Raw genomic sequence first — 18,921 nt, 5'->3', positions numbered from 1 at the left:
CTTTCCAGTTTGAGCTGTGAGGGACAGCTACGAAGTGAGTGCCCAGCCCTGCTGGATTCAGCACCTGAGGAGTTACCACCGTGCAGCCTGCATCTGGGACTTGACATTGTACTGGAACTGAGCATTGTACTGGACCTGACATTGTACTGGAACTGAGCATTGTACTGGATCTCAGCACTGTACTGGACCTGAGCATTGTACTGGATCTCAGCACTGTACTGGACCTGAGCATTGTACTGGATCTGTGCATTGTACTGGACCTAGTATTGTAGTGGATCCGACCACTGTACTGGATCCAACATACATCTAAGAATATTAGGAAGGAGATCACTGCAGACACCAGGCACTCGCCCTTTCACCCCTGGATCGCCTCCATGGAAATACACTGTAAGCACGACCCGTTTGCAGCAATGCATAGTAAGTAGGCTGCTCGTTCACTTACCCGCCGTGCTGGCAGTGCCACATTTAACCCACCTGCCCAGGGTAACACTTGTCAGATGGTACAGGCCCAGAGCTACAGATCTCAGGGACAGGAACGTTATATTCTAAATGTGTAAATAATTACATTTTAAGCACTAATATTTTATATAAACAAATATTATATTATTCATTCATATTCATTAATTATGTTACACTTAATATGTGGCAGGCGCCTATAACTATTGTCAGCTTCCAACAGCACCTTTGTGTGGATGGGGAGTGGAAGTATCTGGTTGTATTTATCCACTGGCAACAATTGCCGATTACTATCCCACCCGCCTCTGTGTCACCGAGCCCTATCTCCAGCGTGGTGCCGCCCATGGAAGGGGACTCCGCATTGCCAGAAGTGTTCTACTGATGGAAAGTCTCCGGTACCAGCGAAGAAGGGGTTAAGAAAACCATGTGCACATGTTTAGAAAGGGATTTAGCCATGTACATGATCATAAGCTGGCCTTTAAAAGCTCAGAACTAATATATATTTTTTGTGTGCAGCATTTTATATAAACCTCTATCTATAATGTATCTATCTATCATCTATCTATCGACACATACACTATCTATCTATTTATCTATCTATCCCTCTATCTATCTATCTATCTATCTATCTATCTATCTATCCCTCTATCTATAATGTATCTATAATGTATCTATCTATCTATCTATCATCTATCTATCATCTATCTATCGACACATACACTATCTATCTATCTATCTATCTATCTATCTATCTATCTATCTATCTATCTATCTATCCCTCTATCTATCCCTCTATCTATAATGTGGGATATCTATCTATCTATAATGTATCTATAATGTATCTATCTATCATCTATCTATCGACACATACACTGTCTACACATACACTATTTATCTATCTATCTATCTATCTATCTATCTATCTATCTATCTATTTATCTATCTATCTATAATGTATCTATAATGTATCTATCTATCATCTATCTATCGACACATACACTGTCTACACATACACTATTTATCTATCTATCTATCTATCTATCTATCTATTTATCTATCTATCTATAATGTAGCTATCTATCTATCTATAATGTAGCTATCTATCTATCTATAATGTAGCTATCTATCTATCTATCTACCTATCGATCATCTATCTATCCATCTGTCTATCTACCTAACCATTGATCATCTATCTATCTACACATAGACTCTATCTATGTATCTGTTTATCTATATATCTAACTGTTGATTAACTATCTATCTATACACGCACACACGCGCACACACACACACACACACACACACACACACATTATATACATATATATCACACTTTAGAATACTACATACTATATATATGTATTCATACACACACACACACACACACACACACGATAATATATATATATATATTCACACACACACACACACACACACACACACACACACTATATACACTCAGACATGCATACGCCATATACTGTATATATGTACACATGCTGACTATGTACACAGTGCACACACATATGTGTGTGTATATATATGCATATATATATATATATATATATATACATACTGAATATATACAGCATATGTGTAAATATATATATATATATAAAATTATCTCTATATATATAAAAACACACATACATGCCATGTACTGTATATATGTACACACAGACATTCATGTGTGATCAGTTAGTTCGTCCTAATGGTGCCTAATATTAAATTCTATAATTAAATAGTTCCCCCTTTCTTGTTTAACACTCAGGTTGAGACTCTACTTAGAATTGTATTCATTTTTTATTTTAATGGAGTCGTGAGCAAGAAAACCCGATTCCAGTATGAGAGGGATATTAAATCCGTTCATATATATATATATATATATATATATATATATATATATATATATATATATATATATATATATATATACATATATATATATATATATGGTGCACTAGTGAGCCTGAGCCTTCCTAGTTTCCGATGTAGCCAGCCGGCTCAGTGATGTGTGGTACATGTGGTACACGTGTATATACGTCTCCTTCCCCTGATGCGGCCGTGTGCATGCTGTAGCCACAGGAAGAACGGCAGAAGTTGTGTTCAGTGTCCGTGGCCGGAATGCCAGACTAGAGAATCACTCAAGCGGCACATCCAGTGATCGCAGCGCCTTTTATTTCCATGGCCTTGTTGTCTTGCAAACCTTGCTGACATCACTCTGAAATGAAAGCAGATCAATACTTGTAATTTCCTCTAGGTTGGTAAAAAAAAAAAAGAGAAATAAATAAATAATATATAAATATGTACATTTCAATCTTAACAAAGGAGAAATTATTAGAACAATTGTAGTATTATTTTGGTATTAAACTAAATTCAACCAGTCCTATAAAATAACACATATAATACTATAACAATATTACGGGCCACCAGCAGCCAACTTCCATATTAAATAGTGGAAACACATGGCTATTGCCTCATGTCAGATTGTAATGCAGGTTAGTGTTAAACTACTGGGATTTTATAGTGTCATATACAACTGATATAATCAATTAAGCTGAACAAATTCCCTGATACCCACCCAACAATAGCTGCACTTGGCATAGGCACAACCCAAGTGAACTTGTGAAAAGGGAGCATAGAAGTGTCTGATATCCCTGTATAGTGAAGGGAAGGTGCAAATAATGCAGTGTTTAGGGTAGGTATCACTGTGGGAAGGGGGTGTATTATACACAGAGGGGAAACCCTGGTATGCTTTATTAGAAAGAGATACATCAACATTTACTGCCTCTTGCTCAGTGGCACATGAAGAGCCCCCTCCTTTGTATTCATGGGCTTCATTCTGCACATTGCTAACTATCTACAATGTTTCTATACTGCATAGATAGACAGACAGAGATATTGCTGCACATTGTTCTCTTTTAAATGTGTATCTAAGTTGTGTATTTCTTTTATCTGGAAATACTGCATTTTTGAAAAAAATGAGTCTATAGCCTCCTTATTATTAAATATTATAATATATATATATATATATATATATATATATATATATATATATATATACACACACACACACACACATGTATGTGTATATATAAATAGTGATTCAATTATTTAATTATTATTATTAGTTAATTATTATATTATTATTCCAGAACTAAGTATGGTATAGTATATACTCCTGATTTTATTCCAGGTAGGTAATTAAGCTATTCCACAAATTGGAACTACATAACGGTGGAAATGACCCATACAATGTATATACCTGTTCACTCTATATATATATATATATATATATATATATATGTTCCACAAATTGGAATTACATAACGATGTAACTGACCATACAATGTTACATACATATACATATATATGTAATATATATGTATATATATATATATATATATATATATATATATATATATATATATATATATATAGTGAACAGGATATATATGTATGTTTGAATATACATTGTATGGTCAATGCCATATTTATGTAATTCCAATTTGTGTAATATATATATATATATATATATATATATATATATATATGTATATATATATATATATATATATATATATATATATAAATGAAAGAGGGGCTTTCTTGTTTACAGAGAGCTAAAGGGGATCTCTACTAGAAATTTTAGCCTGGCTGTAGTAAGTACAGGTTTTGTACATTGTGTCTCATTGAATGAAAAAAATGTGTATCTATAAGTTTAGGAAGGATTTGGTAGTTCTGTATGAAGAATAGGCATTTTGGAGTGGCTAATGTTTCCTTGGTAGTAATTATAATGGGCATTGAGGGCGAGGCACTGCACTAATTACATTATTTCAGTTTGGTGTCCACTATATAAACAAGTCCCCATATTATAGCATTTATTATGTGTACCATTCTAAGAATTCACATTATCCTGAATTACTTAATGTCTCCAGGCAGATTATAATTTTTTTAGGGAATCTTTAAATGAAAAAAAAGAACTACTGAATTCATATTAATAAGTCATGAATTAAATATTGAAACTGTTATTAAGAATGATAATCAGCATCATTATTAGTACGGTATTACTTGGGTTTATGTTTAAAATTAGACGTCTAACGTTTGTGTTTTTTATTTTATTTTTTATTTTATTTTTTTAGCAAAGACAGGGTTTGTATTTCCTAGTCAACAGATAAACCCCATATTAAATGATCCTCCTCCTTGAGGATGGAACCAATCACTGGCAGACAAAGGGTCTCACATTTGATTTGTGCCCCCTACCACAAGCAGGCACATCCCAACAGCTGTCACTGTTGTTTATATATTCGCTTTAGATTTCACTTCTAGTATATTAATCAAAATCTCTCTACTGTATCCAGAGCAGTTGCCACAGTGGAGGGCCTTCTCATGGCAATATTGATTTTTACTTAGTCACTTGATCACATAACCCCCTTGCATCTTTATTATTTGTCAATTTCAGTCAAACATTAAGACTTTGACTATTCAGATGATTTAATGTGCAGTAGAAAAGTGGCGGTTGCTTAGGTTCCCTGTAGACTTCTGCTCAAACCTCAACATAGTGTTAAAATCAGAAGCCAAAACGCAATAGTGCCCAATTACTCCTTTTGCGCGAAACGTATTAAAATGTTAAATTTGTGCTCTAAATACTGATTTAACAAGTTTTTAGAATAGCTGTAATACAAGATGAAGAACCAGACCTCATAATAATACATCACCACAACAATGAGTTAGATGGTATATGCAGTTTATACAATAAATAATATTAAATAAATTGTAATAAAAAATTACAACTAGATTTCAAAGGAAGTCACAAAGGGACACAAATAAAATAAAGGCAAATTGGATTTAGATGTGTGTATGATATAGACAGAAAAATCACTGCAACTTTATGGACAAGCTGTACTCTACTGGTCACATATATAGCACATTGTACTGTACATACTATACTATGGTAATACATTAAATAGTGCTAGCTAAATAAAAAAATGAAATACTATTTAATAAAACCTCCAGCATAGTCTTATTTTCACACAACAATGCACCCATTGGCTAGTCTCTAGGGGAAGACATAGAGCAGGACAAAAGGGAGCAGAAGCTAATGTCCTCAGCTTCTGATGGACCACCTGCACCAGAATGTGTCCTGGTCCCTCAGAAATAGATGATACATTTACCCCCATGATAAGGTTTTATTTTAAAGCTACATTAATTAAGGCAGAATGTCTAAGGCCATATCTGGTCGTTGACGCCCTACCCCCCTCCTCCGTATTTCAGCCCCTGGCCTTGTCCTTATTTCAAAAACAGCTATTTAAATGGCCACTATGCTGATTAAGTTCCTGTTTAATAGAAACTCTCAATGGTTTTGCATAAAATACGCTTCAATATTGAATCAACTCTAAATGCTATTAATCACACTTGATTAGTTTGTTTTAATGTGATTCACTGTGCAACATAGGTGAACCTTACATGATTAACGGCTGCAGATAATATCTTTCCCCAGCTGGGTCACTGTCTCATACTATACAATCTGGCTCAGTGTGGATGTCATGTTAAAGGTACAGACCTGCTATCCCAGGGCAGATATGTTTAGGCTTAGCTAGGCTATCCAAACTCCTCTACAATACCTTATTTAATATCTTTTTTTTTCTTTGATTTTTTTTTTTTTTATACTTTTTTCTGTTTTTCAAACAGAGTTTGTCAGATTAATTGACTGGAACCCCTTCCCCCCCCCCCCCCCCGCAATAGTTGGAATTAAAACATTGTCCATCAGCATAAAACTATTGATACAATGTTAGGTAGAGATGGCTGAACAAATATCGAGTACTAAGAAACAAAATTAATAATAGAAATACGACGCTTCATAAATTTGATCTTTTTACAATTAGAATTTATACAGCACCACCACCTTCCTTGGTACTATATAATAGGCGAGAAAACATAAAAATACAATAAAAAAATGTGTTCAACTATAAAGAATGGAAAATCATGGCCCTGGGGGTCTCTCTCAAGCCTTAGATCCTATAGTCACTGCTTTGTCTGTATAATATACTAGTTCTATGCAGACAATAACATCAAAAGAGATAAGAGCCTTCAAAACATTAGATGTTCGGATCTCACTGATATTGTTAGTATAGTACCTATGCCCCCCAAGCTGCTGAACTAGTGCACTCCCATCAAGGCTAAACTGTTCAGCAATAGCCACAATGCTTATATCATCATATTGAATTTTGTTATGGTGTACAATTTTTGTGGCATTTAGAAAATCGCATTACATTAACTATTCTAGTCTCGTTATTTTATCTTCGGAGGAAACTTTCATTATGTTGAGTATTGTTAATGTCATTCAGTAGTAATTAGCTATTTTCTTTTCATTGAGTATGTCGAACTCCATAATATCTGTGTCTTAGCCGGTTTTACTTTCATCCACAATTTACATATTGCCCATATCCGTCCATAAGCATAGACTTGAAATAGCAAATCTAGGTGACAAAGTCAACCCCAGCTATATGCCCAGAACTTGAGTGTTGACAGCCAGAGCAATTGGTGATTTCTCGTGTGTGTGTACATATATATATATATATACACACCACACACACACACACACACACACACACACACACACACTCTCACACACACACACATGCATACGAACACATATATACATATACACACAAACACACACACATATATATATATATATATATATATATATATATATATATATATATATAGAAGCTGAACCTGTACAGTAGAATCAAAAAATGGGGGCGACACTCCAAAAATAGTGCAAATTATAGGACTTGAGCATGGTTTCCACTATGAACCAAAATGTTGCCAGATGGGCCATTACAGTCCAATAATTTGCACTATTTTTGCAGTGCTGCTTCCATCTTTTTGTTGCATTATGTCCTTCAATAAAACTTGACAAAATATTCCAAGGTATGTTCAAGTTCAAGTTCAAGATAAAGGCTCAGTGCTTGATCCGAAATATAGCATGGAATAAATATTATTTATACATTATTATTTATTATTATAATAATAAGTTCTAAGGAAGGACTTACTGCCTCCATTTTTGCTAGTAATATTTTGAGATCTGATTGCCTACTATCCGGAGGTCAGCATCCACATTGGTGGGTTGCGCTGCCCTCTTGTTTTCTTCATATTATTATATATATATATATATATATATATATATATATATATATATATATGTATGTACATATATATATATAAAAAAAAAATATATATATATATATATATATATATATATATATATGTGTATATATATACACACACATTCACACACACGTACACACACACACACACGTACACACACACACACATGTACACACACACATGTACACACACACACACACACACACACACACACACACACACACACACACTAGCATCACAATCTTAATTCTCTGCACCAAACAAGATGAAGGTCCTCTAATTATAGAAATGATCAAAAATGGAGGCAGCACTCAAGGATCTCAGGTAAAAAAAATGTGGAGTTTTATTGACTGATCTAGCTAGGTGCAATGGTTCAAGGTTTCCAACCAAAGCCTTTTTCAAGCAACTTGCAACCTCTCAACTGAGGCTGAAACATTGCGCCAAGATGAGTGAATAAAGCTCCACATTTTTTCAGTTGGACCCGAAGAGCACTGCCTCAATGATATGTATATATAAATGTATGTATACAGTCTGACTTTTGTAGAATTCTGTGTGTGAAATATGACCCCATTTCTACTGTATTCCATTCCTGTTTGGAAATAAAAGGATTAAATTATGGTTTTCTTAGGTCCCTACCTAGTTGACACCAGTGTTTGAGAGGTAATGAAGCTAAGTAGAAATTAATGATGTAAGCTGAATTTAAAACACTATGAATAAAGACTTACAGCTCATTATTATTGACTTTTTAACAAAGGCTTGTGTCACTTGGTATCCCAAACGACATTTCACTGTCGTATAATTGGTCATTTGTAAAGACTGCACAATGGGGGTAATTCATTAATTCTGATGGTGGTGATTATGGCACTTTCATAAGGACACCCACGTTACCATGAGAGAATTTAAGTATATGGGAAGACAACACTAGTTCAATAACTGTTGCCATTTTTTTTATTTTTCTAGATTCTGGAGAGGCAAGAAAAGAAAATTCTGATAAAATCTGTGGCATATTTGAGATAGTGTATTGTAATGAAAATCTGTGGCATATTTGAGATAGTGTATTGTAATGAAAATCTGTGGCATATTTGAGATATTGAGTATTGTAATGAAAATCTGTGGCATATTTGAGATATTGAGTATTGTAATGAAAATCTGTGGCATATTTGAGATAGTGTATTGTAATGAAAATCTGTGGCATATTTGAGATATTGTGTATTGTAATGAAAATGAGTTTGACTATATCTGTTTAGAAACTTTTAATGAAGCAAAGAAATACTGAAATGAGAGTTTGCTTTTTACATTTGCAGAATATACTGTGAAGTCAGAGATGCAGTATCTTACATCACCGTACAGGCTGTTAGTGCCCTTCAGAGGTGTGACTATAAGGGGTGCCGTAGACGCAGTTACTCCTAGACAATGGGGCAAAAGTGGCCTCTCTGTTACATAAGTACATACCAGTATTCTTGAGTCTTCTTACAGATTTTTCCTTTTGTGCCCAGAAAGTTCAAGTTCAAATTTTCTATTTCATGAATCCATGTTCTAGATGATAACAGTGTCTGTAGGATTGCATATGTGTATTGCATGCATAGTGAAATGCTCAACAATTACATTTTACACAAATCAGTCTTAAATGGATGAAAGGGTCAATATGGGCTTTTCATCTGCAGCAGAATAGGCCACATTCCTGAAAACGACCTAAGGCGATGTTCACATATCCAGCAATCATCTGTTAGAACAGATCCAGCAGCAATACGTTAGCAACAAAGTTCTGCACACACAACTTTTCTGTACAGTTTGAATAGATTGATTATTGCAGGATCCAGTTTTTAGCATGGGAAGCTATGGAAAATGGATCCGTTAACGGACTGCTATTTAGCTTCCATTTTTTAACGGATCCTATAAGGAAAAAATGGATCGTTATGGCGGCATGGTGGCTCAGTGGTTAGCACTGCAGTCTTGCAGCGCTGGGGTCTTGGATTCAAATCCCACCAAGGACAACATCTGCAAGGAGTTTGTATGTTCTCCCCGTGTTTGTGTGGGTTTCCTCTGGGTTCTCCGGTTTCCTCCCACACTCCAAAAACTTACTAATAGGGAATTTAGATTGTGAGCCCCAATGGGGACAGTGTTGCCAATATATGTAAAGTGCTGTGGAATTAATAGCGCTATATGAATTAATAAATATTATTATTATTATCCTTTACAAATAAAAGAAAAACAGATGGCTAAATAGCAATACGTTAACAGATCCGTTTTCCATACGCTCCCACTTAAAAAAACAGATTTGCATAAATCAATTTCTTCAACGAAAAATTTGTGTTTGTTCAACTCTTTTGCCAATGGATTGCTGCTGGATCCGTTCTAAGGCTGGACTCACACAAACATATTAAAAAACGGTCCCATTCTCGTTTGCGAGAGTCGGACGAATTTTTCTCACTTGTCATCTGTGTGCTCTCAGTGTGCTGTCAGTATGCTGTCAGTATGCAATCCGTTTTTTTCTCAGCAGCTATTAGTCATTTACAGTCAATAACATGAACATTTACAGTGTTCTATGCTACATGATAGAATTGTATTCATAAAAACGGATGTCACTAGGATGCTCCGTGTGCCGTCCGGTTTTTTCTCGCACCCATAGACTTGTATTGGCGAGTCAGAGACGTTTTAAGTATGAATACGCAGCATGCTGACACTTTTCTCGCATCCAGAATCTGGATGCGAGAAAAGCTGACCAACAGCTCGCACTCATAGAATAACATTGGTCCGAGTGTAATGCGAGAATTTCTCGCATTGCTCTCGTCCGATTTTCACGCTCGTGTGAGCGTACCCTTATAGATGATTACTGGACATGTGAATATAGCTTAAAATAAAGGAACTAGGCAATATTTGAAAGCTGAGCTGTGAAAAAGTTGCTATGGGCAATGATGTTGTTGTTTCCGTCACACAGTTTTAATAGATTCGCTCAAATAAGATGGGATTAACTATAAAAAAAGAGCAAAGCAAATCAGAGTAATGCATATTGATTATTGTTATCAATAATTATCTTACAATTTGGATGCTGCTACGTCACATTAAGAAATTCTTATTGATATAGTTTTGCAGACGAGGTCTCTAAAATGGGACGCAATATTCATCATGTGGTCTTACTAGAGCTCTATGCCGTAAGATCAAAGTCTCCCTCTTTCTAATGGCTTATCTCTATGTATGCAGTTTAGCAATCCACTTGCTGCCTGGGTATATTGTAGACTAATTTCCATGGTCAAGTTTAAAATAATAGTTTATGTTTTATTTGGCACGCAGGATATATTAATGCTTAAAGGGGTTTTCCCACCAACAAAGTCAATTCTAAAATCAATTTTAATCAAAAGAAACCGGAATAATTAAACATTTCCAAAACTTGATGTGTTTAAAAAAATGTTCCACTGCTAAGATAATCTTATAAATGTGCCCCTGCTATGTACTGTGTAATGGCCGTGTCTGACCGTACAGTGGGCCACTTTTGACTTTTAGGATTGCTACTTCCAATAGTTGGCGCTAGAGTTTGTCTCCTTCCTCATTGGAGGGACAATTTGACCGTACAGTGACATACCACATCTTCTGGGCCAGGAGGACACAAAACAGAGAATACAGATAGCACAGCATTGGATCATAGATGAATATTTTTGTGAGGTAAAACATTTCCCTGCCTGTTTTTAAAAATGTTTACCTCAAAGAAAGAATTGTTTGCAATCCCGTTTTGCAATATGGCTGTATACTTTTTTACTTCCTCCCTCGCCCAGGAGCTGTGGTATGATCAGACAATCTCCCTGTATGGTCAGACACAGCCATTACACAGTACTTTTTTTTTTAAACATCCTATTGTGGAACTCTGTTGATTAAAATTAACTTTGTTAATGGGAAAACCCCTTTAAGTCATAAGAAAAAGTGACTTACCAGTTTTGCTTTTTGTTCTACTTCTGTGTATTGTTAGATGAATCATCATATCACAACTACCATCAAATGTACATGATAGGAGCAGCTTGCATGGGTTTTTGTATTATTTCTAATTTGGTTTGTTTATTATACATTGAAGGGGTTGTCAGGTGAAAACACGTTATCACCTATGTACAGTAATATTTTGCCGATCGGCTGCGTCCAACTGCTGGGACTCGCACCGATCGGCAGAAAAGCAAACTTTTATTTCTAATAGATTGTTCGACCGCCACTCCATTGATTGCCTTTGGAGCTGCGTTGGGCTATTTCTGGCAGCCCTAAGAAGAATGTATGGAGTGGTGCTCAGACCTGCCCATCCATATTGTAACCGGGATAAAAATACACTGATTGGGAATTACAATGCCCCATTCTAACGATTGGTCAGGGTCCAGCCGCTGGGAACTGACCAATCAGGAAGCTATTACCTATACTATGGATAGGTGATAACGTCTTTTCAACAGACAATCCCTACTCAAAAGAAAAATAGGGCACCTGTTGAGAAATGATTCAGACACATCGCTTTTCCCATTGGCAGGTAGCTGGGCAGAGAAATTGTTATCTAGCCTTGAGGATTGGTTTTGGCCTTGGACCATTTTGTCTACCCTTATATGTTAAAGTTTTGCAGTTTGCTTCAAATGTGTCATGGAAAAATAAAACATCAGTTGATACATATTTCTAGCTGGTATATAGAAGTTCATAATGCCAACCATTTACTCAGCAGAACGTTATCCTGTATGCTATACATTAAAAATAATATACTAAATATAGAAAAAAATGTAAACAATTTTCAGTAGCATTTTTTTACAACATACATAGGAATTTTTAAAAATCGTTTAGTTACAAAGTTTATACAAGAGATTTTTTTTTATCCTTTCCAATGAGCTACTTCCAACATACTTTTTTTATGTTAGTAGATAAACAAAAGAGTTGGTGCGCATTTACTGGCATGTCCTATGTGGTCTGTGGCCACTAGGCGGAAGAGAGAGAGTACCACCTGTTGCCTGGTGGCATCTGTGGCTCTCCTTTTGATTAACTGGCTTAATGTGACAAAACATGTGCATCACACCAAAATGATGACATTATGCCAGGCCAGCTAATCAAAAGAAGAGTCGCAGATGCCAGCAGGTAAGAGGCAGTACTCCCTCTCGCATCCAAAGGCACAGACCAAAGTAATGGCCAACGGAGTAGGATATGCGAATCGATTTGTATGAACTCTGGCATACAATATTACATACTGGATATTATTAATATGTACATGATGAAAAAAATAGAAAGAATATTTTTAGAACATCTTGATTTATTTAGCATCAAGTACGAATGCCACATGCAAAAATACATGCACATAATTACCTTGTTTGGATACACAAGTCCGGAGACCCTGCAAACCATGGAAGCATGTTTATGCCACAATGGCTGTTCTCAGATGTATGAGTAATATATGATCTGGAGTTGTCTTGTTGAAAATAACTCCTTGGATTCTTTGGAGAAATGGCCATATCACTACCATCACCAAATCATTGTAACTCCAAGCTGTTAGTGGACCTGGAATGAAGACTAGAGGTGTGCACTATATTATGTCACCCCACACCATAGGTAAAAAGACCATTGTGACATTCCTTTGTAAAGGTCTCTTCCTGGCGTTGACATGAATGGAGGCTAGAATGAAGGTCTACCTCTTCAGTGATGAGTCCTGCTTTTATTTTGTATAGCTGGAGATTGGTCTGGAAACCATAAAGGAATGTCACACCTGTTCCACGCCGGGATTGTTGTAGGTATGGGGTAGCATAATGTATAGTAACCAGACCCATCTAGTCCTTATTTCAGGTACACTGATAACGCGGTGTTACATTTGGTTGTAGAAATAGTAATATGGCAATTTCTCCAAGGTGTCCCAGGAGTAGTGATGGGCGGACTTGCAGACATCTGGGATTGGCGAGTCTAACTAGATTAAAAAAAAATAAAAAGGTACCGGCCCGGATTGGATCCCGGATATCTGGCTGGACGCTGGTCCCTAAAAAAGTTTATGGGGACCAGAATGCCATGCTTAAAAATGGTGGTAGAAGGGATAGGGGATTGGAGCAAGCGTGTTATACTTAACGAGTCTCCTGTACTGCTGTAAATGCTTTCCGGTCACTCATTCTACTTCCGGGGTCGCTCATTATTGCACATCCATATGCACTGCTTTTGTCACCCACCAGCAGTCCCCGCATCTGTGATTGGTTTTAGTAAGACGTGGCCCCAACCTGAGGGACAGCGTGTCTGAGTGCTTTAAATCACAGACCCTGTCTGCGGGTTCCTATTGTGGTGTAAAATTAAATAAATAAATAAAATAAATAAAATAATTGGCGTAAGGTGCCTCCATATTGTGATACGTAGCACAGATAAAGCATATGGCTAAAGGCTGAAGCCCGAGCCATGCATTTATCTTGGCTGTATATTAAAATAAGAGCAACTGCATGTGTTTTTTTTTTTAAATTATATAAATAATTATAAAAACAGCTTATGGTCCCCCTTAATTTTGATACTGACCCATGAAAAAGCAGACAGCTGGGCCTAGTACTCTCAGGCTGAGGAGACCCATGATTATTGGGCCCCCAAGCGTAAAAATAGTAGCCTGCAGCCACCCAGGATTGTCGCATCCATTAGAGGCATTTACATGGCTTGTCCAGATTGCCCTGGTGTGATGGAAATCGGTGTAATAAGGGGTTAATGACAACTCAGACTTACCACTAAGCCCTAGATTAGTAATGGGAGGCATCTATGAGACCCCCCATTGCTGATCTGTAAGTGAAAAGCAATAAACACAAACACCAAAAAAATCCTTTATTTAAAATAATATATATAAAAAACCTCTCTTTCACCAATTTATTAACCCCCAAAACACCGAGGTCTGACGTAATCCACACAAGGTCTGACAATGATTCCAGCTCTGCTGCATCTGAAGGCACAGTGAGCAGGGATAGAATATGACTGCCTGATGTGAGCTTCAGGAAAAGAATGAGCAGTGTGATGAGCGGTCACCTCACTTAGGTTATTTGCAGTCACAGCTGGAGGTTCCAGCAGTCCTCCACCTGTGATGACAGGTAACATGACCTCAGGTGACCTCAGAAACTCAGTGACCTCCTCTCAGGTAATAAGGAGTTAATGATAAACCTTCATCTCCTGGCAGAAAACGGCATTGTTTTTCTTGCCAAGAGATGCAGATTTTACACCATATTCCTTCACTCAATCTACACCTTCTGGCAAAAAATTGCATCAGTACTGCATCATAACGCTTGTGTTTTTGATGCGTTTTTTTTGCCAGGAGGTGTAGATTGGGTGCATGAATATGGTGCAAAAACTTCATCAACAAATTTGCATATTTTGGCCCAAAAAAATGTTTTGATGGTGTTTCAGTGTGGTTTGCTGCCAGTAGTTGCCAATCTGGTGCTGAAATTGTTTATGCTTATTTCCTTTTACTTACAGATTAGTAATAGGGAGTTGTCATAGGGTCCTCCACAGCCTGACAATACTAGCCCCCAGCTATCTGACTGGGTATCAAAATTGGGGGGACCACACACTGTTTTTTTTATAAATTATTTGATTAAATAATAATAATAAAAAACAAAAAAAAAGCCGCATGCGGTTCCTCTTATTTTGCTACATGGCCAAGATAAACGCATGGCTGGTTACTTATTTTTCACCACGATAAAACTGCAGACAGGGTCTGTGATTGCAATCGGTCAGACACAGTGCCACTCAGGGTGGGGGCGCGATCTGACGGGGCAACCAATCACAGACGTAGGGACTGTCAGTGGGCGGCGGAAGCAGTGAATATGTATGAAGCTAATGAGCGGCTGAAGCTAATGAGCGGCTCTGGAAGTAGAATGGGCAATTAATTTATTTATTTTTATATTCTTTATATTTCCTTTTTTTTATTATTTTATTGAAACGTACCCAGCATTTAGGTATATTTGAAACCGCGCGGAGCCAGACTTTTACAGTCCGGGTCCACCCATCACTTCCCGGGAGCTGTATTTCAGTATGACATCAGGCATATTGCTCTTGCTACTGTGAGCCCCCTGTGTGGCCAAAATACGCTACCATGGTCTGCAATGTCTGTGGACTTGTCTCTCTCTCGAGCACACATGGGTCGTCATCGGTCAATTACAAAGGGAGCTACCAGCTGCGGTTATTGACAATTTATGAGTCCAAGTACATTCAGAGTGGCAGAAAATTCCCTAGACAACTATTAATAAACTCACTGATATCAGCCAAGGTGTGTAAGATTGGAGTATTTTTGCATGTTACACTCACAGTTTGCGTCCATGTCTTCCTCATTTGCATATCATTAACATGTTTATCGATCCTGTGATCAATTCCATAATACCACAACTTTTGTTTCTTGGTGTTGTAATTTTAATGTTGAAGAATCTGTAATGTTACAATAACATTAGCATATTCTACAGAACGTAATAAAAATCTTGGTGAAAAGTAGGAAAGTTTTTTTAATGCAATGAGATACGTATATTGACTAGAGTTAGGCAAAAAGATCTCAATGACTCTTGTTCAGTGGCCACGTCAGGATTTCATGGCTACTGGACCAGAGAACTGGGAATTTCATAATACCTCTCTGGTGCCTCTTCTGATTAGTAGACCCATGCTATGTGCACATCGTGGCATAATTGTGGGGCCTACTAACCAGTAGAAACACATGATTCGTGCATATATATATATACTGCTCAAAAAATAAAGGGAACACTAAAGTACTAAAATACCATTGTGTTCAAGTGTTCCCTTTATTTTTTTGAGCAGTATAAATACACACACACATATATATATATATATATATATATATATATATATATATATATATATATATATCTACTGTATATATATCTACTGTATAAATATATATATATATATATATATATATATATATATATATAGTTTGAGGTCCGGTGGAAACTGAGTGGCGTTGTACTTTTTTTTTCTCATCTCTTTTTTGAAATTAATGAAGTATGATTTGCTTTAACTCACTAAGTGCTAACGTTTTTCTCCGTTACCGTTTTTCTGTTATTTGCAAATCAAGAGAGACAGAAAGGTTTATATAGCGCCTTAGATTAATCACTGAGAAATAGGGAATTATTATACTTTTATCTATATCTTTTTAAGTTTGTGGTTTGCATAAAGTTTATTTACAAAATTTATTACAAAATTAGCAATTGTGTGAGGGAAGGAGAAGGTAAAATGGCTATCTTTTGATCCTCTTCTACAAGAAATGGGAAGGGGCAAAGAGACAGGTATGAGCCAGTTGTAGCAGGGAACTTTATTTAGATTTTGCTAATGTATGTGTATAAAGGTTCTATGTGTGCCTCTTTAGGATGGTAAAAACATTTTTTAGGACTGATGTCACACATGACTGGTTTTGAAAATGTTGCAATGCTTCTCCGAGGGTAAAACCCATTCAATTGAGTATCGAATGCAGAGAATATGGGAGATTGCTGAAGAAATGTCTGTGACTGAAAATCTGTTCCATACATCTGAAAAGAGATTGTTTCTATAGAATATGCATGGATTTTTTATACATCTTGTTCAAGTGTACGTGACATTTACACAAACATCTGATAAGATGTTGATGTATGTGAACATATCCTTATAATGGTCTAAAGACTGCTTTACACGGTACGACCGATTGTGCAATTTCACAATCGATCGTACCCGCCCCCGTCCTTTTTGCGTCACGGGCAAATCACTGTCCGTGTCGCACAAAGTCAGTAACCCCCGTCACACGTACTTACCTCTCGTGCGACCACGCTGTGGGCGGCGAACGTCCACTTCCTGGAGTGGGAGGGACGTTTGGCGTCACAGCGACGTCACACGGCCGCCGGCCAATGGAAGCGGAGGGGCGGAGATGAGCGGGACGTAAACATCCTGCCCACCTCCTTCCTTCACATAGCCGGCGGCGGCCGCGTGACGCAGGGGAGCTGCTGTTCATCGTTCCCGGGGTGTCACACGGAGCGACGTGTGCTACCCCGGAAACGATGAACAACTAAATTAAACGATATTATGGAACCTAGCGAGCAGTACACGACTCACGATTTGTGAGCGATACTGCGTCGCTAGGAGGTGTCAAACAGGCCGGCATCGCCAGCGATGCCGGATGTGCGTCACAAAAACCGTGACCCCGACGATCTATCGCACGATAGATTGTCTGGTGTAAAGCAGCCTTAACACTTGCAGCCTTAGATGACAAGCGGTACAGGGCCCCCATGCTCGCTCTCCTTTAGCTCTCCACATGTATTATACTCGTATATTGATGAACAGAATATTTCGTCCCACAGATATAACAGAATGCTTCATAACAAATACTTTTAGATCAAAATATAAGAAATCTGATAACCATAACATGTGAATAAAGGGACTTTTCAATGGTCAAACTTCATTTTAATCAATAGATGTTGGAATAATAATAATTTCTACAATTGGCTGTGTTTTTAAAAAAATATTCCTATGCTGAGATAATCTTATATATGTGTCCCTGCTATATACTGTGTAATGGCCGTGTCTGACCGTACAGTGACATGGTCTGATCATACCACAGCTCCTGGCCAGGGAGGAAGTATAAAAGTATACAGACAGTACAGCACAAGAATGTAAATTATTCTTTCTTTGACGTTAAATATTTTTTAAAACAGGCAGGGAAATAGTTTACCTCACAAAAATAATCATCTATGATCTCATGATGTAATGTCTTAAAGGCCGCTTTACATGCTGTGACATCGCTCAAGCGTTCTCGTTGGGGTCACGGAATTCGTGACGCACATCCGGCCGCGTTAGCGATGTCGTTGCGTATGACACCTATGTGCGATTTTGAATCATCGCAAAAACGTTCAAAATCGCTAGTCGGTGACATGCTCCCCTATTCCTAATTATCGTTGCTGCTGCAGTAACGATGTTGTTCCTCGTTCCTGCGGTAGCACACATCCCTATGTGTGTCACCGCAGGAGCAATGAACATCTCCTTAGCTGCGGCCACTGGCAATGAGGAAGGAAGGAGGTGGGCGGGATGTTACATCCCGCTCATCTCTGCCCCTCTGCTTCTATTGGACGGCCGCTTAGTGACGTCGCTGTGACGCTGAATGAACCGCCCCCTTAGAAAGGAGGCGGTTCGCCGGTCACACCAACGTCGCTAGGCAGGTAAGTAGTGTGACGGGTCTGAGCGATTTTGTGCGCCACGGGCAGCGATTTGCCCGTGACGCACAAACGATGGGGGTGGGTACCTTTAAAGCGGCCTTTATACGCTCTTGGTTCCTCCCTGGCCCAGGAGCTGTGGTATGATCAAACA

General features: G+C 37.5%; 1 protein-coding gene across 2 annotated transcripts in view; it reads left to right on the top strand.

Moving 5' to 3' along the window:
* The window catches only part of PAX5 (paired box 5), a 385,612-nt gene that overhangs the window by 538 nt on the left and 366,153 nt on the right, over positions 1-18,921 (top strand). For both annotated transcript variants that reach the window (XM_075315770.1, XM_075315760.1), the window contains exon 1: positions 1-417. This exon is cut by the window's left edge and continues 538 nt beyond it. In XM_075315770.1, coding sequence (XP_075171885.1) covers positions 375-417 — 43 coding nt within the window. In that variant the 5' untranslated portion in view covers positions 1-374. The remainder of the gene's footprint in view (positions 418-18,921) is intronic.

The sequence above is a fragment of the Anomaloglossus baeobatrachus genome, chromosome 1 (genome assembly GCF_048569485.1).
Source record: "Anomaloglossus baeobatrachus isolate aAnoBae1 chromosome 1, aAnoBae1.hap1, whole genome shotgun sequence".
NCBI lineage: Eukaryota > Metazoa > Chordata > Amphibia > Anura > Aromobatidae > Anomaloglossus > Anomaloglossus baeobatrachus.
The sequence above is the reverse complement of the archived record's forward strand: the minus strand, read 5'-3'. Positions and strand labels throughout refer to the sequence as shown.